General features: G+C 35.6%; 3 protein-coding genes across 6 annotated transcripts in view; 1 reads left to right on the forward strand and 2 right to left on the reverse strand.

The window, feature by feature from the left end:
• Positions 1–7,523: 7,523 nt before the first annotated feature.
• Positions 7,524–14,557, reverse strand: LOC125655836 (insulin-like growth factor-binding protein 2-B). Of its 2 annotated transcripts, none has more exons than XM_048886358.2 (3): positions 13,968–14,557; positions 10,613–10,708; positions 7,524–8,187 (listed from the first exon to the last, which is right to left on the reverse strand). In XM_048886358.2, exons 1-3 carry the CDS (start codon positions 14,174–14,176, stop codon positions 8,127–8,129), a joined length of 366 nt encoding a protein of 121 aa, XP_048742315.2. In that variant the 5' UTR covers positions 14,177–14,557; the 3' UTR covers positions 7,524–8,126. The 2 variants fall into 2 exon arrangements, with proteins under 2 accessions (XP_048742315.2, XP_056000158.1); XM_056144183.1 differs by lacking the exon at positions 7,524–8,187 and adding an exon at positions 8,586–8,767 and having other exon boundaries at positions 13,968–14,470.
• A 2,633-nt stretch (positions 14,558–17,190) lies between these two features.
• On the forward strand, positions 17,191–25,549 carry LOC125656541 (uncharacterized). Its single transcript, XM_056144185.1, has 3 exons — positions 17,191–17,208; positions 20,483–21,082; positions 22,881–25,549. Exons 1-3 carry the CDS (start codon positions 17,195–17,197, stop codon positions 23,440–23,442), a joined length of 1,176 nt encoding a protein of 391 aa, XP_056000160.1. The 5' UTR covers positions 17,191–17,194; the 3' UTR covers positions 23,443–25,549.
• Positions 23,806–26,405, reverse strand: part of LOC125654647 (peroxisomal acyl-coenzyme A oxidase 1-like) — a 42,651-nt gene continuing 40,051 nt past the window's right edge. For all 3 annotated transcript variants that reach the window (XM_048884639.2, XM_048884640.2, XM_048884641.2), the window contains one exon: positions 23,806–26,167. In XM_048884639.2, coding sequence (XP_048740596.2) covers positions 26,102–26,167 — 66 coding nt within the window. In that variant the 3' untranslated portion in view covers positions 23,806–26,101. The remainder of the gene's footprint in view (positions 26,168–26,405) is intronic.

Below are 26,405 nucleotides of genomic sequence, written 5' to 3' on the forward strand. Positions count from 1 at the left end.
ATACGTGTTACCTATAGGGAGAGCTCCGCTCTCACGGCCCTTCGGGCCGTGAGAGGGCTTCGCCCTCTATAACGTTAATATGTTTTACGGCGTGACCGTGTTTGAGGGCGAAGCAAAAAAGTTTTGGCATTAGGATCTATATCCAAAACAGGACAAAAACACCCCGAAGTTAGCACGCGGACGGAGCTGTATCAAAGCATCCTAATTTTGGACATTTGATCCGCCTATATATTGAACGCGGGAAATATAACGCAATTGATGTAAACAGTACATTGTGACGTCATATTCAGCGTCGTTATTTAGCAAATTACAAACATAGCGTTTGAACCACAACAAAAAACATGGCGTTAAACGTAGAGTGATTATATATGATTAAGAAAATAAGATTTACATGCTCTTACGGATTTTATGTAACATCTCAGAACGACGTGAACTAGAGTAGACGAGATTCAAAATGGAGAAATACATGTCCACGCGCTAATATTCGAATCGACGCCATTGGTACCAAACTTTTCAAGTTCCATAGGTATGGTTTAATTTTTCATTATTTTCCTATATTTTCCTTTTAAACATGTATATACGTGTTACCTATAGGGAGAGCTCCGCTCTCACGGCCCTTCGGGCCGTGAGAGGGCTTCGCCCTCTATTAGTATTTGATAATAAAAAACCTCAAACAAAAATCGATAATCACCATTTTTCTTTGATTAAAATATCACTAGTACAGAACAAGAAATAAAAAAAAATTCATATTTAATTTAATGGCCTAATTCAATCAAATAATATTCTTGATAAAGGGCGAAGCCCTCTCACAGCCCGAAGGGCCGTGAGAGCGGACCTCTCCCTATAGGTAACACGTATATACATGTTTAAAAGGAAAACATAGGAAAATAATGAAAAATTAAACCATACCTATGGAACTTGAAAAGCTTGGTACCAATGGCGTCGATTCGAATATTAGCGCGTGGACATGTATTCCTCCATTTTGAATCTCGTCTACCCTAGTTAATGTCGTTCTGAGATGTTACACATAAAATCCGTAAAAGCATGTAAATCTTATTTTCTTAATCATATATATAATCACTCCAAAATTAACGCCATGTTTTTTGTTGTGGTTCAAACGCTATGTTTGTAAATTTGCTAAATAACGACACTGAATATGACGTCACAATGTACTGTTTACATCAATTGCGTTATATTTCCCGCGTTCAATATATAGGCGGATCAAATGTCCAAAATTAGGATGCTTTAGTACAGCTCCGTCCGCGTGCTAACTTCGGGTTGTTTTTGTCCTGTTTTGGATATAGATAATAATGCCAAAACTTTTTTGCTTCGCCCTCAAATACGGTCACGCCGTAAACCATATTATGGTCAGTTTAATGTATACCAACAGCTGATATAAACAAAATTCACACTTTCATTATTTTTATCCGTATTTGCATATATATAGCTAGTCTATAGTATATGTATACATCTTGTACCCACCCAAGCGTTCAACGGAACACTGAACGTACCTCTATCACAGAAGAGCTGATAACTTGGAAGTTGTGTATTAGTTCACTGTGACGTCATAGCAGTTTTCGAGACGGAATAGGCTGCTGACGAAAGAGGTGAGATGGTAGGGTTTCCGATGTATTTAGTTTGATGTTGACGGATTATATCAACTACTTTGACTACACAGTCCAAGGAAACTGTGCACATATACATGGAAGATGGCTAACCGTTACGTTTCTGTGCCTCGCCATGTCTCTTTACATATATCGATCTCAGAATGCAGACGATTGATCTATATTGAATGACAAATGTTCCTTAGTCATTTATTAACTTGTTTTGCAACACATAATGATCGATTTTTATGATTATGAAATTAAATAATCAGTTATCGACTTTATTGTTGCACCGCAAAACGCGAAGTGCAAGCGAGATGTGTATCAATTTTCTCATAATCGGTTATTACGTATAGAGGAATATCGCAGAATAATGACTGCAACATTCCTCTGATCTATGTATGAACCGTGGTTCTATGGTCGTTATAACAATCTAGTTTGCCAATACAACCTATCATTGGGACAAATTCTGTCTGACTTGTTTCATACCGATTGTTAAATCGTTCTTGGCACACTAATTTTGACTACGAATAACTCCGTTTACCTGATCAAGAGATAGGGCTCACGGTGGGTGTGACCGGTCAACAGGGGATGCTTACTTCTCCTAGGTACCTGATCCCACCTCTGTTGTGTCCAGGGAAACTACTTATTTTGTATTGCTTATAGGAGTTATGAGATTAGTCACTGTTGGTTATCTTTACCTTACAATGTCAACATTGCTGAGATAAAAGGTTAAGATTACGAACAGTGATCAATGAAAGTTGAAGATAACTAACATTGATCAATCTCAAAACTCCTATAAGCAATACAAAATATCGAGTTAGGCAAACACCTAGCGTAAAATTTGTTCAGCTTGACATACGATTCTTTCAATACCTCATAAAATTCATAGGATGACTAAGGTATAATTTTTCCACTGTTGATAATTACATGTACATGTATACCCAGCAGAACATACAAAATGAGTAAATGAGAGATCACACGGGGTTATAATCACAATTTCGCTATTTATCGGAAAGTTTGCCTATCGTCGGAATTGCCTTGCTACAATATATCATAATACAGTCATGAATGAAAACTGGAAGATAATGAACAGGGATCGATCTCATAAATCCTAAAAAAGATAATAATACAAAATTAAGATCTATTTTTGTATTCTTTTGATGCAGAATTTATTCAAATTTAAGCCTCTACTTGAGAAGAAATAATCTCTTGCTGTGGTCTTCAACTCCACATTTAGATACAAGTAAATATCGACGGCGTTTCATTCTAGTAAAAATACTCATTTTCATTCGTATGTCCATTCAATATATCCCAGTGAACCCGAAATAAAAGACAGCACATTCTTCCATATCAGCATATTTAGATATTTGATTGAACATCGATGTTAGAGGAAACCTAACAACTCAGCTTTATGACAAACAGGAGGATTTCAGCTTCTCCATCGTTAACTTGCCATAATCATGTAGCAATATTTTATTATCACCTGCATATGGTGTTTGTGTATCTCAACTAATTCGATACATGAGATCCTGTTCTGCGTACGCTATTTTTTTTTAAATCGAGGCAGGCTACTGACAAATAAGTTGATGCTACAGGAATTTAAACAGTCTCATTTCGAAACTTCTTTTGTTGTTATAATGATCTAATTCACAAACACAACCTGTCATTAGGTCGAATGCTGCCTGACGTGTTTAATACCGATTGTTAGCAGAACTGGCTAGGCCGTTCTTTACATACTGATTTTGACTACGGATTACTCCATTTACCTGATCAATATATCGGGCTCACAGCGGATGTAAACCGTCAACATAAGTTGCTGACTTTTCCCAGGCACCCGATCGCACCTTTGGTATGTTCAGGGGTCCGTGTTTAACCTACTTTCGATTTTATGTTCTTTATAGGATTTATAAGATCGATCACTGTTATCTTTTTATTCAAATGATCCTGTATCCTGCGCTGAGTATTTCTTTCTTTATGGAACTTAGTTCGACATAGATCTTGGACATAGATTTCGATAACACAATGGATTGGTAATGCTCGATAATGTCTTTATTTGAACTTTCCACATACAGCTGGGGGTCATTGTTTGATCACTTGTAAAATGTTCTCACCGGATTTCAATACATTGACCCAACACAAAAGAGCATTTATTAAAGCCTCGACAGCATTCCTTGCAAGTTTCTCTTCATTTCATATCATATAGGATCAAATCTTATGAAATCAGCTTCTAATTGAAAATTGATTTGCTGGTTTTGATGATGGAATGGGAATTGAAAGCACGGAATGGTGACAATAACTGTAATCTGACGATTAATCAGGTTAATGCTAAATTTAACTCATTGAACTAACGTCGAATTCATTATGCTGCCGCCTTGCACGAGTAAAAAAATGTAACGGTATAATAAATTTTAATTACATTGAATTAAATTTTGATATGATAAACATTTCGTTAACATTACATAACGTAAGTATTGTCGATTTTCAACATTCTGACATTTTTTATTCTAAAGGGCGTTTTGTTTGTTGGAACTGTGAGTGCATTCCCGCGTATAACAGTGAATGTGAATCTCTTCAAACATATCACTCCATTGCTGGTTATGAGAATCCTTTTACAAGAGAGACATGCTTTTGGATTGTTAATTTTTTGTGATATGGAATTCAATTCACCATTTACACAGGGTAAACTTTTATTTTCGTTCATGACTGCTAATTCGCTATACGAGTTAAAATAACGCATAATGCGTTTCTTTTATGGTACCTTGATGAAAATGTGAACATATAGAATAGTGATCAATGAAAGTTGAAGATAATGAACAGTGATAAATCTCGTGATGAATACAAAGTAAGAGTTAGGCACACACGGACCCCTGGATATACCAAAGATGGGATCAGGTGCCTAGGAGGACTAAGCCTCCCCTGTCTACCGTTCACATCCGCCATCACCCCTATATTTCGATCAAGTAAACAGAGTAATCCTTAGTGAAAATCTGTGTGCCTAGAACGACAGAACAATTCGTTTGAAACATGTCAGACAGCATTTGACCCAATCACACGTTGTAATGGCGCATTTAATGACATTAACCTTGAAGTTGTGTTGAACCATGGAAGCTTACAACAACATCAGAGGTATTTATTCCTGACTTTAGTTGTTGTGATCTAAATCATTACGCCCTATAGATCATAGAAAATGATAGAGAGGATCCCCTACCAATAGTTCTACTCTTCGGCAGCGGTATTACGACCAACCCTACTCTAAGGAAAACTCATAGTGAACACTGCATGCCTTCTGTGTAAGAGTAGGACCAGGGGGGCTATCAGAAGTGGGAACAGGTGTCTAGGAGGAGTAAGCATCACCACCGTGGGCCCTACATCTTGATCAGGTAAAAGGAGTTATCCAGTCAAAATTAGTCTGCCAAGAACGGCCTAACAATCGGTAAAAAAAAAAACCACGTCAGACAACATTTGACCCCATGATAGGTTGTATTGGCAAACTAGATCGTTATAACGACCATAGAAATTGCGAAATGCTGACTTTAAACGAGGCTATTGATAATATGCATGTTATGATGATACTTCTTCATTATGATGATACTTTGACTGCTGAAACCCCTGCACCATCAACTTGTTTGTCAGTAGGCTGTCTCGATCTGGCATATCGTGTATCGAATAAGTTGAGAGATATATACGATATACATGTATTCATGTGATAATGGAATAAATATGGGAAATTGACGATGGAGAAACTGAAATCATCCCGTTTGTCATAAAGTTGAGTTGTTAGTTAACCGTCAATCTCTACTTTCAATAAAATATCTAAGTATGAAGCAGAAATGGACGACTCTATGGTGTCTTCTATTTCGATGGGATATATCGAATCTACATATGAATGAAAATTATTATTGTTGATAGATAAAACGTCGTCGATATATTTATATGTCAAATTGAAGGCCACAGCAAGATATTTTTTTGATTTCTCACGTAGAAGTTTTTGAATAAATTCTGCTATGTAGGAATATAAATGAAATGCTGTAAAACTTTAAATCTCTATTCTGCCGCCCCCCACCCCCCGACCTGAATCTAAGCGACGCAAGTTACATGGGTATGATTAACTTGAAATTAAAAAAAAAACTGGCATAGATCCGCCAAAGCGTATCCACCACTTTACTCTCAATTTTTGCTATTTCAGGGTAGTTTAATGAAAAAGAAATTAGGTGTTTTAATTACAAGTACGATATTACTAATAAAGATTCTATTATAGCTTAAGGACTTCATCTCACATATGAAATAATATCAAAGGTGTAATCAGTATATATATATATATATATATATATATATATATATATATATGCATATCAACCTATTCTGTTCCATTGCATTATTTTTTCGATGATGATAGAACTCATCTTCCACCTAGACATAAAAAGCTACATATATGTAGGACTGCAAAGTGCGATGGTCTGATACGCCAAAGTGCGATGGTCTGATACGCCAAAGTGCGATGGTGTGACACGCCGAAATCCATTGGTTTGTAAACAACATAGTGTTTTGGTACAGGCTGAACCAACCGTGTGTTGTTTCACCAAAATATCAGTGCAAAATCCATGCACAAAAAAATAAGAATAAGAACTTATTTCATTACCATTTAGTTATCGTGTTATCAAACACAAAATTTTCCAACGCGAAATCGTATAGAATGCATTGTACTATAGCATACCCCCAGGAATTTAATACGTGTACACGTCAAAGGAATAAATGATCATGAATTAATTAAAGAATGTTTGGGCGAAGTAGAGAGTTCGACAACAAATGTACTTTGCCGTTCTCACTGTCCTCAACAGTGTAAACCTTGCCGTTACTGTCGTCCAAGTTGCATTTATTCGGTTTCATTTTGAAAGACGTTAAGAATGACGTCACAATGACGTGACGTCACAAACGTTACTGAACTCCGCACCATCGGCCTTCGGCGTGACCATCGCACTTTGGGGTCCGTAACGTTAATAAACCATCGCACTTTGGCGCAGACCATCGCACTTTGGCGTGACCATCGCACTTTGGAGAGACCATCGCATTTTAGAGTATACCCGGTATATACTACCTAATATTTATTTAGAAACAATTTCATAATACCTTGATATGGTTGAAATAATTCAAAAACAAATTAAGAATTGCATACAAAAACAAACAGATCATTTTACATTCAGATATATACATGTATCAATATTAATGTTGTGTTTTACACGGAAAAGTAGACTTGACGGTTATCTAAATAAGTACATGTGATATTTCACATTTAAATATATGTAGATTTCGTAGATCCGATATACGCGGACGTGGAGCTGTATAAATACACAGGGGCTAAGCCCGTTTTGGGCCCGAACTCTGTGATACCATAAATATAGAAAGGGGTCTAACTCTGACACAGATAAAAAACTAACCACTCTCTTCAAATGCCTAAAATATCTTAAACTAGGTAAGCTATGCGTAATTTGTCGTTTTCCTTGCATAGATTAATGTTTTAACTACTTGCATGCCAAATTTCAAGTCACTGGTTCTTAAAATAACAAAGATATACGTCATCGTTCTCTCGATTTCACTTGTTTATTTTTACTAGGACATTTACCGGTCCAGGTCACGGAGTCGTTTCTCGCCTATGACAGCAGCGAAATTCAGACTAGTATGGAAGATTTCGGACCTGTCAATTAAAATTTCACATCAATTATACGCTACTTACTTCCTCATATTCTAATAATGTTCTTCGTGTAGACGTTACGACTTATTTTTCCTCAGCCCGAACTCAGTCAGAGTTTGACCCCTTTCCATATTTATGGTATCACAGAGTTCGGGCCCAAAACGGGCTTAGCCCCTATGTATAAAAACTTAAATCAAATGTCGTGCAAGTGCTACGACCAATCCCAATGCGCTTGTTCAGTTCAGTTTATTAGCACAAAACCACACGCTTTACAGGCATGTATTAAATGCACCACATACATGTAGAACATCCATTTACTAAGTGCTGTACAGAACACACATTATACCATAAGTATGCTAACATTAGCATATGTACATATATATTGAACATTTGATATGATTTTTACATTTCATCATATGCAATTGATTATATGCTCTATGAACATACATCATGCGCTCCTCCCGTGGAAAATGACTTACAATTAGTTTGTTTATAAATTTCATGGCGCACGAAGATGATGTAAGACGTGACAGCGGTAAAGTTGTTAGTCACTCTTAAGCTCTGTGCATAGAAGTTGCCAGGTATGGGAGGAAATCAAATTTGGCTAATAATGACCCCTGGTCTCCCTTAAGGCGCATATCTTAAGCTCTTGTACAAAACGTCTAATATTGAGTTTTGCGAATAGAGAAATCCGGATTGGTCACAAGTAGTTACATGTACAAATGCTGCATTCTGACTCGCATGAAATACCGCTTATCACAAACTAATTAAGCCTTTGACGCCAGATTTTTTGACCCGCTACCGTTCCGCCATGACACCGCATATATACATTAGATACGATTTCTTCTTTCAGTCACTTCTGTGTTCTCCACTACCAAAGGGGGGATAACTCTGTAACAAAGAGATGCAACTTACTAATAGCGATTACAGTATTCCTTACAAGCATCATATTACACAAAAACTGCTCGAGAATATGAAATAAACTGCTGTTTGTAAAATGGTCACTGCGTTATCCTGCTGATTCAATTACTTCTGATCCGCTCCACATTATGTGGGGCGAAGCGGATCAGAAAACCTTGACTTAGAAATATGTTTCCACGTATATGATATAACCTTTAGGGTTACAAAACTTTTCTCTGACTCCATATTTAACGATAAGAAAGAGAATATTGAAAATGCACTACCATTGATCTATTATGAGAAAATGGTAAATTTACTACTATTAAGCATTTTCTTAATATACATCCACGGCACCTTGCAATGATAAGGAATTGGAAAACATACTAACATTCAATAAGGAACATTCACTTTGTTCCTGTACTGAATAATTCTGAGTTGGGCATGCGCAGCCATTCAGTTCCGGCAATCTAGTGGTTAAAGTTCTCGCTTCACTCCCGGGTATTCATTATCCAGACCAAAAGCGATCAACATAGGTATTGAATCTTCCTTCGCCCAATGCCCGACATTAGACCTTAAAGGACATATCTCATGTTTTCAAAGTATATAATATTACATGCATTTTGTCTTCTTTATGCTTATAGTAATTAATTATAATAGTTCGTTCGCCGAAATTTTGCGATAATTAACCACAATACAGACTTAAATCTAAGCCCCGATTTCAAAAAGTCAAATTAATTAGGTAGGTAGTCACGTGGTACAGTGACGTCACATGCGCCCTTCGGATTGTGAAAATACTGCGAGATATTATTAAAAACTCAACTTTTAGGGGCCTAATTAATTTACCATGGGCAACATTTAAATCGATGTTGATAAATTGTCCGAGTTTAATATGTGTTCGCCACCAGTGCACACATATAACGATGTAAATACCCAAATATAGCGAGTAAAGCGTGTATGAAATCGGCAAAATTGTGAGTAAATAATGTTTATATGGGTCGCTGTCTACAAACTGTTTGGGGATGTTATTCCTTTATACATCTGTAATTGGCGCTGTTTTTCTAAAATAAACAGTGCAATCATTATTTATTTTTGGATTAGACAAATTATGATACGTTAAATTGTTGACAACTAGGCCCTATGCCAAGCTATTGTCACGCGTGCATTTCGGAAAGAAAGAAAAAGACAACACACACACAAATCAATGAAAATATTCAAATTTAAAGTGGTAATCACATTATTTTATTTTGATAAAGCAATCTTATTACTATTTTTGAATTGTGATCTGCACGTCTTTAGGAACTTACCAAGTGGGAGCACGGCGTTATAGCCTACTGACACACTCAAGATGCGAGGAGTTCAATAAAGAAATAATTTTATAATTCAATTAAAGTTAGGAAATACAATATTCTATTATTTGTATAATTAAAAGTTCAATTATTTTGTATCTTTATTTATTTTTGTTGTTGTAAATCTACCAGTTGGTAGAAGTTACATTGTACAGTGTTGTATCGTCGATATATGTTGTTACAAGGTGAAGGTCAGTTGATCCGAGTGTGTATTGAATTTGAAGAGCAAAACAGAATGTATGCTATAGGCCTACCAGTGCTTATAGCTTCGATATATCCATTTTCTCGCAGTTTAGCAGGGTCTCTGTCCAAGCGATGTTTGAAAAAGTGACTGGGTGTGGGGTTTTTTAAGGTAAAGTTCTTGCTCCAACAAAAAAATTATCCACGTCTTTTTTCTCGTACCTTCCTTCGAAAAATACTCAGTCTAAATCCTTTCTACCGACAACTAATACGCCCGAGCACGGCACAAAACATCTTAATGCATTATTATTTACAAGCTGTTAACGTGACAATTGGTTTTTTGTCGATTAAATCTAATCTGTTTATGAAATGACTAATAGATGTTTTCAAACCCGAGGGCGCATATGACGTCACACAAAATGGCGCGTAAACTAGCGAAAGAAAATATGCATATCGCAAGATTTGAATTTCATCGCTTTCAAACTAAAAAACTACGCAAAATATTTCATTTAAAACACATTTAAAGTAGTTTTAGGCATAAAAAGAGTTAATTTTGCTGAAAAAATGAAAAAGTTTAGAAACATGCGTTGTGTCCTTTAATAATGGAGTTCCCACGTTACAGTACACGTGTGGAAGAGAATGGGTAGACGTTGTCAAGATAAAAAACTGCTGGGATTTTGAGCCCGATATAAATTTGTGGCACTTTTCCTACAGCTGGTGAAGTCTATATACGAGTAAAACATTCTCAATGATGACGAGTATGTGAAAAATTAACAAACGGAGAGGCAATCATACAGACTTTGCGCTTTTAAGCTTTCGTCTCAGGTAAGCTAAAGATTCAAGAATTCTGTGAATATTTCTATTCAAATTCAAGTAGGAAAGTTACTCACACGAATTGACATGTCCCTTTAAAGTAGGTCAAAAAGCGCGGGACATTAACGAGTGCTTCTAGGTCATCATTTACACACATCAAGCCAGAGGCACACCTGTGCAAAAGAGAAATGATTGATTGATTGATTCTAAAACTAAACGATCGACAGATTCTAATGATAATTGATTGACTAATTGATTCTAGAAATAAACCATTGATTGATTTTAATGATAAATGATTGACTGATTGATTCTAAAAATGAACGATTGCCTGATTCTAATAATAAACGATTGTTTGATTCTAAAAATAAACGATTGATTCTAAAAATAAACGACTGACTGATGCTTGAAATAGATGACTGGTTGAATCTAAAAATAAATGATTGATTCTAAAAATCAACGATTGATTGATTCTAATAATAGGTGATTGACTGATTCCAAAATAAATGATTGACTGATCGATTCTAAAAATAAACAGTCGATTCCAAAAATAAATGATTGCAAAAATAATTGATTGATTGATTTTAAAGGTTAATGACTATTTGATTAATTGATTGATTTTAAAAGTTAAATAAATGATTGACTGATTGCTTGGTTGATTATTGAATGATTGACCAATTGTTTGTTTGGTCATATTGACTGATTATTTAGTAGATTGATTATTGACTGTGTGGTTGATTAATGAATGATGGATGGATAGTTTGCTTAATTTACGATTGCATTAACTGCTGTTTTAGTGGATTCTGGATGAATGATTAACCGATTCTATGTTTAACAAATAATTACATTGACCGATTGGTTGATGAATAAATGATTGATTGATTACAGTCTTGTCAAGTACACCAATTTTTACGGTTCGTTTATCGTTACATGGAATTGTACAGTAGCTGTAAAGCAGGTAATGGATTAAAGTAAGGTTTCGTCTAGCTGCAATAATGTAGCCCTCTTTGATTTTTTTTTTTTTTTTTTTTTTTTTTTTTTTTAGGGAGAGGGCTACAACTCCTTAGGATCTCCGTAATGGTGCAAATGCGGGAGTGATTCACTCCCGCAACATTTGCGCTCATTCTAAACATTTCCCGACTTTCTTTACGTAAATAAAATGATATTCTATGTTTCTTAGTCAATATATAAATTTACAACCTGCAACTTTAGATTTGTGAGGCTCTATTCTACCATTTTCAACAATTTCGATAAATTCCAATTTCTCGATTCATATTTGTGCGCCATGTTTGATGTACTGAAGTTTCAACTTCCGGTTGTCAAGTCATTTGCATATGCCATATAAGGTAGTATTTACATCAATGGACAAGTTTGGAGGCGAAAGCTATTTCGTCGGTATTGAAAAGGTTTGAATTTAATATCAAGTTAAAAACCGAACAGCAGAGTGTAAATTCTTTCTGCAACAATATGATTTTCCTTTCTTTGTCGAAGTGGCTCGAGTAACTACATTTTCGCGCTGATTGTCAATGTTTAGGCCTTTCATTAGATCCACCTACGAGATCTCGCGATAACAAGCATGGCGGAGCAGACGAAGAATTTTGCATGCTGTACATTATATTTAATGAAAAACACCTTTATTAGACATGCCCGAGCACAAAGTTGGTACTCCTTTTGGTGTAAACAACATTTGGGACTAATACACAGAGTTTATTATCGGTTATTCATAAAATTATTTTGCACCATTACGGAGATCCTATGGAATTGTAGCCCTATCCCGAAAACGTCAGAATAAAAAAAAATTGGATAGGGCTACATTATTGCAGCTAGGTTTCGTCATTCTACATCGTCAACAATATGCTCACACACATGTCTGCAAGTAAATCTGAATACTTTACCGATGAACAAACACTTTTTATTCAAAAATGAAACAGACATTTCTGTTATGAAACTGCTTGTTCTTAAAATAAAGTTTGTTTTATATACAGATGCTACAAAAATATTGTAGTATTTAAATAACGAGGAATGGGTTTATAACTAAAGTGAATAATGAAGCGCAGGGAGATGATGGCATTAGATAGGGTCATCAGATTACACTAAACACCACAATGCGGCATGGTGTTAAGATAAATACATATGCTATTTGTGACATCAAAACAAAAATATCTGATTTCAAATGGCTGTGAATATTTTACCATTAAATGAATTGGTTCCAGATTTTATAGTAAACAATCAGCGTTATAAATCGACACGTACATGTATAACCGTTCCCTCGCTATATGAGGTAAATGAGGTAATGTTTCCTCGAAACTGCTAATCCGCATTCATTAACTTCAAAATTCAGCAGGAATCATTACACTCGATGTTGTTTATGATTCACCATTTTCACCACTGTTTGAACAACTTGGATTACTAACTTCTTTTAATAAGTCCATCCTACAAATATGAATGTACTTTTTTTTTGCTGTAAAAAGTTTGCAATAGTATTGTATTTTAGGTTCATTCCTCTGAGAGATCTGATGTGCTTTGATTTGAATCCCATAATGGCCTGTATAATCCTGTCTTCGGAACGATTGTTTGTTCAACATCTTTCTGCAGTGCTCGAGTGAATTAAAATAATGTTTCATTTATGCATGTTAATTACTACTAAATACATAGAAATGTATTGAATATCACGTGATAACCACTTATACATGTAACGTACGCTTTCTTTTCGGAAAAAAGTATATGTATGCTAGTACGTAACAATGCCAGTTATATAACGCTCAACAAAACGTCATTTTGACGTTGATTCTATAGGTGTTGATCCCCTGTGCTCTGTTCATATTCATGGAAGAATTTTCTGAACCGGGGGGAGGAGGGGGGGGGTACACGACTGGGTGTCTGGGGGCCGTGTTGAGGCCCTTGGTCAGTCCAGGGCTGTGTGAACAGAAGGCACAAGCAAAATTATGGAACAGGGACCAGAAGAAGTACACTGTACATAAATCTGATTATGACCTCCATAAGGTGGTTTTGTTAATTTGAGAAAATCCCTTCATACATTCCCTCATTATACTACACACTCCATTGTGTGGCTCTAAATAATCCTTACAAGTACAATCTCTTGGATCTTGGATATGACCTTGAAAATGGAGGTATTTAGTCACCGAAGACTTCGACAAGATAAAGAACCCTATACTTAGTAGAATTTTTACATGTGACCTAGTAAAGAATACTTGTGAACTAACAAACAAAAAGCACAGTATCGAGACACCTTTTAACTTTGTATTTGATTATTTAAAGGTTACTCATATAGTTGTATAATATGTCGGATCCACAAAGTGGACACTCAAATACAAAAATAACCAACCACACGAACTATTAGACGGTCGAAAATTTGACAATCTACATATTGTAATTATATACATATATAGATAGATAGATATATAAGAAATTTACCTTGCAGTAGCCCAAGAACAATATTCTCCAATCTTGCGCGCGCATTCCTTACAGCACGCACACTGTCTCTGTACAACTTCACAACCCTTAGTGGGCAACGCTGGACATTTCACACTAGAATCGCATTCAATGCATTTCATACATACAGCACCTGCTATCCCTAAAACCAAAAGAATGAACAGTCGAATCAAAAATAATTTCACCATCATCAGAGTTCTTTTTTAACGAATTCAAAACTTTTCTTCACAGCGCAACTCGATTGCGCTACGTAAATATGACTGTTTGTTTCGTCCGCAGATAAAAACGAAACAAAATATGCACTATGCATGTGCAATTATGCAATAGTTGTTACATCACCCGCTGGCTCTGTTTGTCATGAGTTTTCTCAACATCTCAAACAGATCCTTCACGGCAAATGGCGCTAACTTGTCATGTAAAATCTGGCGGTAGCTTAACTACGGAACTTGTGGTTACAGCGATTGAGGGAGGCGCCTGTGTAACAGGGATTGGTCGAAAGATAAAATCTGGTGATTTACATTTAGAATATTTACTGCACTTCAATGGCGAAAAATGCACACACATCAGAGTATGAGAGCCGATGAGTATCAAAAGAAATATGCTCTCCTAATTACGAAAACAAAATCCCTTAAATTACAGAGATAAAACTCGAAATCACGATACGACGAGAAAATCATTAAAGGAAAATATATCGTAATCATGAAATCCCGAAATAATCATAATCATAATAAGAAAAAACATCGTAATCATGATATTACGAGATAATCATGATAAGAAAATGTATCGTAACTACGAGATACATGTAATTCAATATGTAACATACATGTACATCTGCACCAGTTTTTAGAATATCAATCAAACCAAGATGGAATTGTAAATAATTGATGTACGTTGAAATTGCTACAATGTATGTTGAATACAAACCCATGTATTTTATGGTTCCCCCCCCCCCCTCCCCCTGGAACTGAGAGCAGGGCCAAACCTGAACAAAAATTTAAATCAATCTTCCATTCTCTACCTATTTAATTACGTCACCTATAGCATACACGTACTAGACAAGTAAGTAACCTCCACCCCCACTCCCCCCACTGTGAGATTGACGGCCTCTGGGTCGCCCTGGATCAGCCGTATTAGTGTGGTGCTCCATGGCTCGTCCTTAAAATGTAATTTTTGGTTTTATAAAAATCTCGGCGACTCCTGGCCATTCAATAATCAGACCGCGTATATCATCATATTAATCATAGAGATTGAAGCCATGCAATAATCAGACCGAGCATTTCATCATATTAATCATAGAGATTGAAGCCATGCAATAATCAGACCGAGCATTTCATCATATTAATCATAGAGATTGAAGCCATGCAATAATCAGACCGAGCATTTCATCATGTTAATCATAGAGATTGAAGCCATTCAATAATCAGACCGAGCATTTCATCATATTAATCACAGAGATTGAAGTCATTCAATAATCAGACCGAGCATTTCATCATATTAATCATAGAGATTGAAGCCATGCAATAATCAGACCGAGCATTTCATCATGTTAATCATAGAGATTGAAGCCATTCAATAATCAGACCGAGCATTTCATCATATTAATCACAGAGATTGAAGTCATTCAATAATCAGACCGAGCATTTCATCATATTAATCACAGAGATTGAAGTCATTCAATAATCAGACCGAGCATTTCATCATATTAATCAGAGATTGAAGCCATTCAATAATCAGACCGAGCATTTCATCATATTAATCATAGAGATTGAAGCCATTCAATAATCAGACCGAGCATTTCATCATATTGATCATAGAGATTGAAGCCATTCAATAATCAGACCGAGCATTTCATCATATTAATCATAGAGATTGAAGCCATGCAATAATCAGACCGAGCATTTCATCACATCAATCATAGAGATTGAAGCCATTCAATAATCAGACCGAGCATTTCATCATATCAATCATAGAGATTGAAGCCATTCAATAATCAGACCGAGAATTTCATCATATCAATCATAGAGATTGAAGCCATTCAATAATCAGACCGAGCATTTCATCATGTTAATCATAGAGATTGAAGCCATTCAATAATCAGACCGAGCATTTCATCATGTTAATCATAGAGATTGAAGCCATTCAATAATCAGACCGAGCATTTCATCATATTAATCATAGAGATTGAAGCCATTCAATAATCAGACCGAGCATTTCATCATATCAATCATAGAGATTGAAGCCATTCAATAATCAGACCGAGCATTTCATCATATCAATCATAGAGATTGAAGCCATTCAATAATCAGACCGAGCATTTCATCATATTAATCATAGAGATTGAAGTCACTCACATCTCCAGCTTTGACGCGGATACTGTAGTGGACAGTATCGGGAACTTCTACTTACTAGTGACCTAGATTTTCTAGTCATGTGATAGTGTGTCGGTGTGTTGAAAAAGACGGTGTAAAACAATGGAAATGTGAAATCAAAAATGAAAATAAGGGTTGGAATACTAAGTGAAACGGATTACTTTATAACTTATTCAGATCTGAAAAAATATTTTCGTAAAAGTAATTTATATTGATATTTTTTCATTCAATTTCTAGTGTTTATATCTTTCTATAATAGATGAAATTTACATACTATATTCAATGGGGAAACTATCTATAAAAAATACATTTCTGGAAAAATGTGAAATTATCATGATTTGATTGATGGGATAATTTTGTATGTTAGTCTAACGTTCGTGGATTTCGTTTTAATTAACGAGGCTATTTCTCGATAGACATAACAAAACAAGCATGCATCTGAGATATTTACACGTGATTTCAAGATGTTTTCATGTAATTACGGGTTCTGTTTTCGTAAAATTAGGAGATCTTTCCTCGGGATAACGAAATTTTGTTTATGTGAATGAGAGATCTTTTCATGTAATTACGCGATATTTTCTCGTAATTATAAGATGTTTTCATAATTTTTCTCGTAATTACGAAATCACGAGAATACGAGATTTTTTTTCATGTAATGATGGGATTTTTTATCGTAATTCCATGAAAAATAATCTCCTATCAAGTCTTCGAGGACAAAAACAAAAACATATACAAATTGTACATACACACACATCCATCGGGAAAAGGAAATTGTTAGTGTGTAGGAAAAAAAGAACGGAAGTCATACATGAAGATTTATGTTGTTATGCACTGCAAAAGATGGGCGGATTATTGTAAGTAGCATTGTCGTTTTCTTAAACTATCGTGAAAATAATTTCATTTTATAAGATACATGAGGACATAAATGAACTGTGACGACATACTAACATGCTTGTGAAATTTATGCCAGCGTGAAGGTTTACAGCTCACGCTCTCAAGTGTCCATGTATTTTCAACAAGAATATGTACATATATATATATATATATATATATATATATATATATATATATATATATATATATATTTCAGTACCTAGTTGTGATTATTTAGTGCTTTATATATTAATTAATTGATTTTCACATGTATCGTTTAGATCCTAGGGGTAAACGTAAGGTTGGGTGTTATAATTGTTTGTTTGTGCTTTATATGTATATATATATATATATATATATATATATATATATATATATATATATATATTGTAAATAAAGAATTCGGTATTTGGTACAGTAAATACATCCAATAATAAAAGTCAAGAAACACAAAACTCGAATAACATTTCACTGTTAGCGTTTTCGGCTTTAATGCCTCTTCAGACAGTTGTAAAATGAAATAATATTGCTAAGTAACATCAACATATCACGACGTAAGTAATTGTCCTTTGTGACGTCATAATAAATTACACTGTTAGCGGTCAAACTTCCACCAGAGTTCGTTTGCTCACAAACCAAACTCTTCCACTTAGGCATTATGGGATAGCGATTTCTTAGGCCGCGTATACTGTGACGTCACTGTAGAATGACGAAAAAACATAACGTCAAACGTAAACAACTTTCAAAACAAGAACGTAAACATCAAGTTCATTACTTTACACAATAATTTGAACAGAGTCTCCCTACTTTTTAATGATCTTTTGATCATTTTATGTTTAAAATAAAATCCATACTTTTATATTAATGCTCTTAATATTAATATCTTCAAACTTTTAACTGCGAACTACTTCTTTAGTGTAATTTGTCTGCGTGATAATCGCGGACTCACAATATACAAATCTGTATATTGTGGTGCGTCACATAGGAGAGGTCTATTCGTAGGTGACGTAATGAGGCCTCGACGGGGAGTTTGTGTTAGCGGTATAATACACACAATATTAGACAAAACTTGGAAATCAATTACAGATTTCAGTTCAATGTAGTTTCAATGAAATTTCCAGAGTTACAAAGGAGGAATACTTTATAAAATTGTTTAATCCCAAACTTAATAGAAAATAACTGTGTAACGTTGAAACTACATTGAACTGAAATCTGTAATTGATTTCCAAGTTTTGTCTAATATTGTGTGTATTATACCGCTACCAGTGTAATTTATTATGACGTCACAAAGGACAACTACTTACGTCGTGATATGTTGACGTTACTTAGCAATATTATTTCATTTTATAACTGTCTGAAGAGGCATTTAAAAAGCCGAGAGCGCTAACAGTGAAATGTTATTCGAGTTTTGTGTTTCTTGACTTTTATTATTGGATATATATATATATGTGTGTGTGTGTGTGTGTGTGTGTGTGTGTGTGTGTGTGTGTGTGTCGTTGTGGTCGAGTGGACTTACGCACTGGTTTGACAATTTTGCTAGGCGGTGGGTGCCGTACGTCGCTGGTTCGACCCCGGGCTGGGGCGAAAATTTTCAGTACCTAGTTGTGATTATTTAGTGCTTTATATATATATATATATATACTTTATATATATATATATATATATATATATATTAGTATTAGTATCTCACAAGTGGTTATCTCAAAAGCTTACAGAAGGTACAAACTGACTATTCAGAACGACTTATGAGGGTGATCGGTGGGGGAAATAACATATTTTGGGTACATATTTGGTTCTGTACAAAATAATTTCATTCTGGGGGGGGGGGGGGGGGGGGGGGTATGTACATAAGATCTATATAAGCTATCCACACTTCAGGTGCCTGTGATCTAAGCTGGATATCTTCACATATCCAATGGTTTGGCTTTTTTAAAAATTGTAATGAAAGCCATTTCCTCATAAACGCGCTGCAGTTTTGAATAATGCGAGTATGAATTTTATAATAGTATGTCCGTTAAAGAAATTATAGAATATGCCAAGTAAATTTTATCTTTGAAAAAAAAAGAAATTTATTTGGCATATTCTATACTTTCTTTAACGGACACACTAGCTATCATTAAAAACTACTCCCGTGGGAATCCGGGTAAGAATATGTCCTCTGTACCCCTTGCTTGTCGTAAAATGCGACTAAATGGAGTGGTCCTTCGGATGCGACCGCAAAAACCGAGGCCCCGTGTCACAGCAAGTGTGGTAAGATCAAGATCTCTGCCTGATCGAAGGCCGTAAACGCCGAGCAGAGGCATCAATCGGAACACGTACGGCCTTTTCGTTCGCGGAAATAACCGAGTAGTTACAATTGGCAGAGGCATGCAACCCTTCGCCGGCAGTGGTGACATCTCCATATAAGTGAAAAATGCTCGAGAGGGGCATTGATCAATATGAAATCAATCAATAATTTTTGAAATTATTTGAGGGTACGAACTGCAATGCTTCACGCCGGTATAATTTTCATGAAGCGCAAACACGCGTATGCATTTAAAAAAAAATTGAAGTCATGGTTACAGGCATGCGCGAAAATAAGTGGTAGGGCATTCATAACCCCATGTCACATTTAAACGTTCATTGAAAGAAAACTCCGCTACGCTTTCCAAGACTAACACGGTTGTGGTGGGATCATGGCAAATTAATGAAGTCCATCTTTATTATAAGTAATTCTTTACCCTATCAGTACGGGTGAAATGGCGCTTTCCGCGTCCCGAAGACACGACTGCACATTGTACGCGTAAATAGATCGCCCTTGCTCCTCTCCCAGCCCGCTACGCACGCTCCTGCACATTTTCCAGCACGCTATTGTCTAGATTTAGTTCGCTACTGTACGTCTTAATTCAGCATGCTACCGCAACTGTACATCTTCCAGCACGCTACGTACACGTACGAGCCCGCTACTATACAGTGTATCTTCCGGCACGCTACATACATGTACGAACCAGCTACTGTACGTTTTCATACATAATATGACGGCCCTGTTAGTAGCTACATGTATACGCAGTACTTAGATCACTAAGCTACTGCATGAACCACCAGTATCACATCAGCATTATCTTATTTTCATTATCCATCGGATAAATGGGTTTAACTGTTAATTCTAATCCAATATGTACTCCAGCAGGCATACCTCTATATAATTCAAACTAATCACAGGTTTTTTAAACATGCAAACACTGTAGGCAGTTATGTTCTTTTTCAATGCTCCAGATCGCGTCCTTCTCGTACAACTGAAGAGATAGCAGCTGAAAAACGCAAGGAAAGAGGGAATTTAGACAACTTTAGACCTAATGATAAATACTCTCGAGAGAATGAAGAACACCGACAGAGAAAGAAAGATGAAGAGCTTCGGAAACAAAGACAGATTCAAATCCAAGAGAGAGAGGAACACCGACGGCGTATGGAAGCAGGGAGATTAAACAGGGAAAAACAACGCCGGGAGATAGAACAAAATAAACAAAAACAACAGGAAACAGTGACACCGACAACAACAACACGCAGGCAAGACGAAGATGCTGAAAGAACAAAGGTCATTGTGCCAGAGCAGCTGAGACGGGACATTGTGTCACCCAGCAGTGATCAGCAGAGAACTGAAAACGATCAACAAGGGGGCGCTACTAAAACGCGTCCACGCGACAGAGGTGTTCCTGAAACAAGAAACACCCCCAGCCCTCACCTATCTCCATCAGATGAGACACCTACTACCAGTGTTCATCCAGACAGAAAAGAAAACTTGGGTACACCGCCAACTCCACAAGACCACACATCTGTACAAAGGTTGGAGGAACCTGATAAACAAAAGAGACAAGGGTGAGATTGTGGACAATGCATGTCAGTAACAATATTCTACATAGAAACTTCAACTGCAAGTAAATGACGAGGAGCTCGGGAGGGGGGGGGGGGGGGGGGGGGGCTTCCTCAGAAAGCTGTAACACAGCAAGGTCTTCGGTTTTGCCATCACAAGTTAAATTCACATTATTTAAGGAAAAGTGGTAATTCATGTTACACATGTACACTCTGCATATAATTAAACGAACATATACGCACCATTGTACCTGAACTGAACCATCTTAATTTTTTTTTTTTGTTGGTCATTTGACTAACCCTCAGTTCAGAACACACCATTAAAACAATTACACAGATACACAATACCCGAGTAAGTTTTTAACATTTATTTTAAATCTTATATATAGCACAATATTATCATAATCTCATTTGTATTCAATTCAGATTTTTTTCTCAGTGAGAAAATGAATCTACTATAGCACAATTCTATGTTATCATAATGACTGACCAAATATATTGTCCTCGTCAGCCTGTGGCAGGGTCTCAAACATTGAATTATAATGAAATTACCATACACCGTTTTATATACCGGTATCTCAGACTCGCCAAGTTCATGTTTAAACACAACAAACTTAGTAATTCATTTGATACACATTTCTTTTTAAATCATGGGACATATAATCATGACTTTAAAGAAGACCATCATGGTTGTTATCGTATGCACTCTCAAAGTTGGAGAGTCGGGATTTAAAGCATACGTGACGTTTCTCAATACTGTCGATTCCTTATTTTTAAATAGTACTTAATATCGCGAATTAATATCGCGAAATGAGCCGTGCACGTCAAATCGGGAGAATATAAATTCACGAGTGCTCTGTCGAGAAAGAGTTTATACATATATGTTAGCAATATGGAAATAGAAAGCGAATAATTTTATTTCGCGATTGGTCCTTGTCGCGAAATTACACTATAATAAGTTCCTCGCGTATAAGTGGGAATTTACAGTAATATATATGTTTTCGTGACATTTCACGTCCAATTCACTTGCATTCTATATCGTTTCTACAATAAAACGTGGGGTATATTATCATATTTGTTATAAAGTTAGCATATTGTGATAATTCCTTAATGTGGCAAGTAATGATGTAAACTCTTCTATGTTACAAACGCTTGTGTGGAGATAGATAGATAGATAGATAGACATTTATATTGTTAAAAACTTTCGATCAATCGGAGATCAAACCCGGTACCCTAGCATTACTAGATGGGGGATCTAACCAGGCCTATAATTTAATGTAATATAACTACACTATAAAATGAAACCCTGACATTACTAAAGAGGGATCTAACCAGGTCAATAATTTACTATAACTACACTATAAAATGAAACCTACTGATAAGAATATAAACTAACGGTTCGCAGGCACTGTCGATTTACATGCAAGTAAGAGGGCCCTCATTGTATGCAGTCAATCCTTCTAAATCTTGAAAGTTGACAAGTTTCCTGCGATTTAAGGTATGGTCTGAATTCAGATGATGATGGTTCTAGAATCAGTTTGAGTAAGAGTCCTTCTCCGTCTGATTAAAATCAGACTTCTTAGATCCGCGCCGTATACTCTGCGATTTAATTAGATTGGAGTCCCTCTTGCAGTAACTTATGCAAGCGGTCAGTATCCTGACGGTTACAGCCGTAACAGGTATTTCCTCAAGAAAGATAACTCTGTCTAGCAATTGGTACATGTAACACTCTTGAGCTTGGAGGGTAAATGCACTCTACTGAGTTCAACTGATTGATTCCTCTGCCATATTCTTTTTTTAATAGGTCCAGTTCGCATTCTACTCTTACACCTGAACAAATAGTTAAAAAGAGTGAGGAAAGAGGGAATTTACACATTATAGAACACCAACAGGAAATAAGAGATGAAGCGCTTGTCAATGAGGATCAACAACAGATTTCAAAGGAAAAAAAGCGCAAGGCGAAGGTACACAAAAGAGGAGACCAGAGAGAGGCACATCACGAGCAAGACGACATGTCTCAAGGAGTAATGGAAGATGAGGACATTGTGCCACAACAGCAGACACAGGACATTGTGTCACCCAGCAGACACCAACAGAGGACCGAAATCGATAAACACAAAAAAGGCCACCCCCGGGAACCTCACAGCAATCCAGTCCAAAGGGACCCTAAGAAAAAGTTTCCACGCAATAAAGGTGCTCTTAAACCCAATAAAGGCCACGCTCATCACCTATCTCCACCAGTGAAAGGAGTACCTACTCCCAGTTTTTATCCAAACAAAGACGAGCAGCTGAGTACACCTTCATCTTCTGATCAAAAAGACCACTCATCTGTACAAAGGTCGGTGGAATCTGATCAACAAAAGTAGGACTGTGGACAGTGTATATCTGTGACAATTCATATTCTACATAGAAAATCAAATGTACTCTCTATAATTGCAACTAAATGAAGCTCCTTCTGGGGGACTTCCTCAAAGAGCTGTCACACAACAAGGTCTTCGGTTTTGTCATCACAAGTTAAATTCACATTATCTAAGGATAAGTCACCATTCATGTTACATGTTACACATGTACACTCTGCATATAATTAAACGAACATATACGTACCATTGTACCAACTGAACCATCTTATTGTACATAATTTTAATATCTTTTTTTTGTTGTCATTTTTAACATAACCCTCAGATCAGATCACACCATTAAAACAATTACACAGATACACAATACCTGAGTATGTTTTTAACATTTATTTTAAATCTTATATATAGCACAATATTATCGTAATCTCATTTGTATTCAATTCAGATTTTCTCTCAGTGAGACAATGAAGTGGATTTTTCTTAATTAGCAGTGTAATTATAATCTACTATAGCACAATTCTGTAATCATAATAACTGACCAAATATTGTCATCATCAGCCTGTGGCAAGATTTCAAACATTAAATTACAATGGAATTACCATACTTTGTTTTATATACCGCAACAAGTAAGGCCCTAAATGTGATACATCGGTACTTAAAAAACAAACTTCGTACATGTAATTCATTCTATAATCATTTCTTTTTACGTCATGAGACATAAAATCATAACGAACTTTAAAGAAGACCTAATTGTTACTGTATGCACTATTGAAAATGGAGTGACAAGAATTGGTCTTTATTTTTTGGTATACGTGACGTTTCCCAATAACACATAATTTTTCATGACATTTCACAAATTCTATCTTATTTCTAGAAAGAAAAAAACCTTCAGGGTGTATTACCAGGTTTGTTTAAGAGTTCAGATACTGTGACAGTTCCTGATTGTGGCAGAAGGTTGTTTATACGGATATTGTACCAAAGAAGAAGAGATTTATTATTTGGGGATTGAACCGAGTACCCTTGGGTAATCCAACCACTGAGCTACCCAGGCTGACATACAGAGACATACATGTATATAACAATATTAGTACAATATAAATTGAAACTTATTTGGGAAATCATACCTGCATGAACTCATCATATAGAGATGAAAATGCAATTTATAAAGAAAAAAAGTCATAAACTTCGCATATGACCTTCTGACAATACTAGAAATTATTACATGAATAGAAAACTGATATGCCTATATCAATGATTCACACATTCTTGCCATATTGAAAATCAATTTTTATTTGAGATTATTTCCTTGGTAATTTTCAAGGTTGCTCTGATTCTAAAGTATTTTTTTTTTTTTTTTTTTGCAAATAATTTTGTAACGTTGTACACTGATAATGATGAACATATTCAATGTGCACAAAAATTGTGCCTTGTTGCTAAATCTGATGATGCATGCATGATCACAAAATTTACAGATATACCGAATTATGGGGTTTTGGGAGGGGGCTTATTTTAGAGGTTTGGTATCATGCCACTAAATTTTTAACAGCTAACTTTGCATCCAAATGTGTCTGCAATCATGGTACATATTTTCTCAAGAAAGATAACTCTGTCTAGCAATTGGTACATGTAACACTCTTCAGCTTGGGAGGTAAATAAACTACTGCCAAGTAATGGCCAGAATAAACTGTCAGATTGATTATTCAGCCTTATGTTATTTTAACGTCAGCTGTTTCTGATGACAGTAAAATGTTTTACTGACTTATTAACGCTTTTTAACGTTTTACCGATTTACTAACGCTTTTCAACGTTTTACTGATTTATTAACGCTTTTTAAAGGTTTGGAACTCTGTGTCTGCTATCAAAATATATTCCGCTAAAGTATATATATATTTTTATACATGTACCTATGACCTAGAAAATTGCCAAAGTTCACAACCACAGAAAAAACCCACTATAATGTATATGACTGGCAATATGTGCAAAGTAAATGCTATTACATATGTTTTAACACAATCTTTATAATACATTTCAAATATATGAAAAAAGAAATCTTTAAATTCATTCTCTGCATCAGTAATCATATACACTGTACAACATACTTATTAGGTCTATAAAATTCCAAAAAATTAACAACCAGCTCAGAAATAATACTGTATATATTCTCAACAAGCTGTCAATAAAGTTATACAAATGATTACCGGAATTACTGTAAACATACTTTTTTCCACGGGTTCATAAGTCCGCGGAATCACAATTTCTGTTTATTCCGCGGGTAGAAAATTGGGTGGATTTCTTAGATTGCCACTTAGTGTCTTTCATTTACTTTAAGTACGCTGGGATAAATTTCCGCGGAAAATTTGTGACCGCGTACATAGCGTAAATTAATACCGTGCCGAAAAAAGTACTTCTACAGTATTAAAATCAATTACTTGTGTATCACAGATAACATATTTGGCATTCAAGAACACTCCATCAAGTTCATCATAAAAAAAATGTAAATCAGCCCTTACATGAAAGTGTAACAAACTACACACAAAATAAGATAATACAACATGAATATCCATACATTCATTATAAATATTTTTGTAAAGTTAAAATATTTTCGCTTTTCAAGGATGATGGTTCACATTTATGGTAATTTGTCACTGGTTTGTTACTTCAGCACCGTTCAGAGTTTGGAAGGATTGTTTTTATGCAAGAAGGGTTTTAAGTGTTGGTGATAAGAATAGTGGACCTGAAAAGACAAGATAAAATGTCTGGGTTTACATCCAAAAAGTATTCTACAGATTTCTGACTATTGCCTGCTTCACATGTACAATGTATCCATGCATTATATATAAAATGATTAAATATATATTTACATTCTCCGAGTCTTTCCTCTAATATTTCCTTTGAAATTGACATTGCTCTCATCATATACAATGAATACATATTTGCTGCAAACTAGTTCGACCCGAATTTTTTAGAACCAC

This window comes from Ostrea edulis, chromosome 7, assembly GCF_947568905.1.
Source record: "Ostrea edulis chromosome 7, xbOstEdul1.1, whole genome shotgun sequence".
Classification (NCBI taxonomy): domain Eukaryota; kingdom Metazoa; phylum Mollusca; class Bivalvia; order Ostreida; family Ostreidae; genus Ostrea; species Ostrea edulis.

Excerpts from the sequence above, each read along its gene's own strand:
- LOC125655836 (XM_056144183.1), bottom strand. The coding sequence starts at position 14,176 with ATGATGGTGAAATTATTTTTGATTCGACTGTTCATTCTTTTGGTTTTA. Across the intron at positions 10,709-13,967 it reads TGTTCTTGGGCTACTGCAAG|GTGTGCCTCTGGCTTGATGT; the intron begins GTAAATTTCTTA and ends TCTTTTGCACAG. Across the intron at positions 8,768-10,612 it reads AAAGGGACATGTCAATTCGT|GTCTAATGTCGGGCATTGGG; the intron begins GTGAGTAACTTT and ends ATGTCCTTTAAG.
- LOC125656541 (XM_056144185.1), top strand. Across the intron at positions 21,083-22,880 it reads GATAAACAAAAGAGACAAGG|GTCCAGTTCGCATTCTACTC; the intron begins GTGAGATTGTGG and ends TTTTTTTAATAG.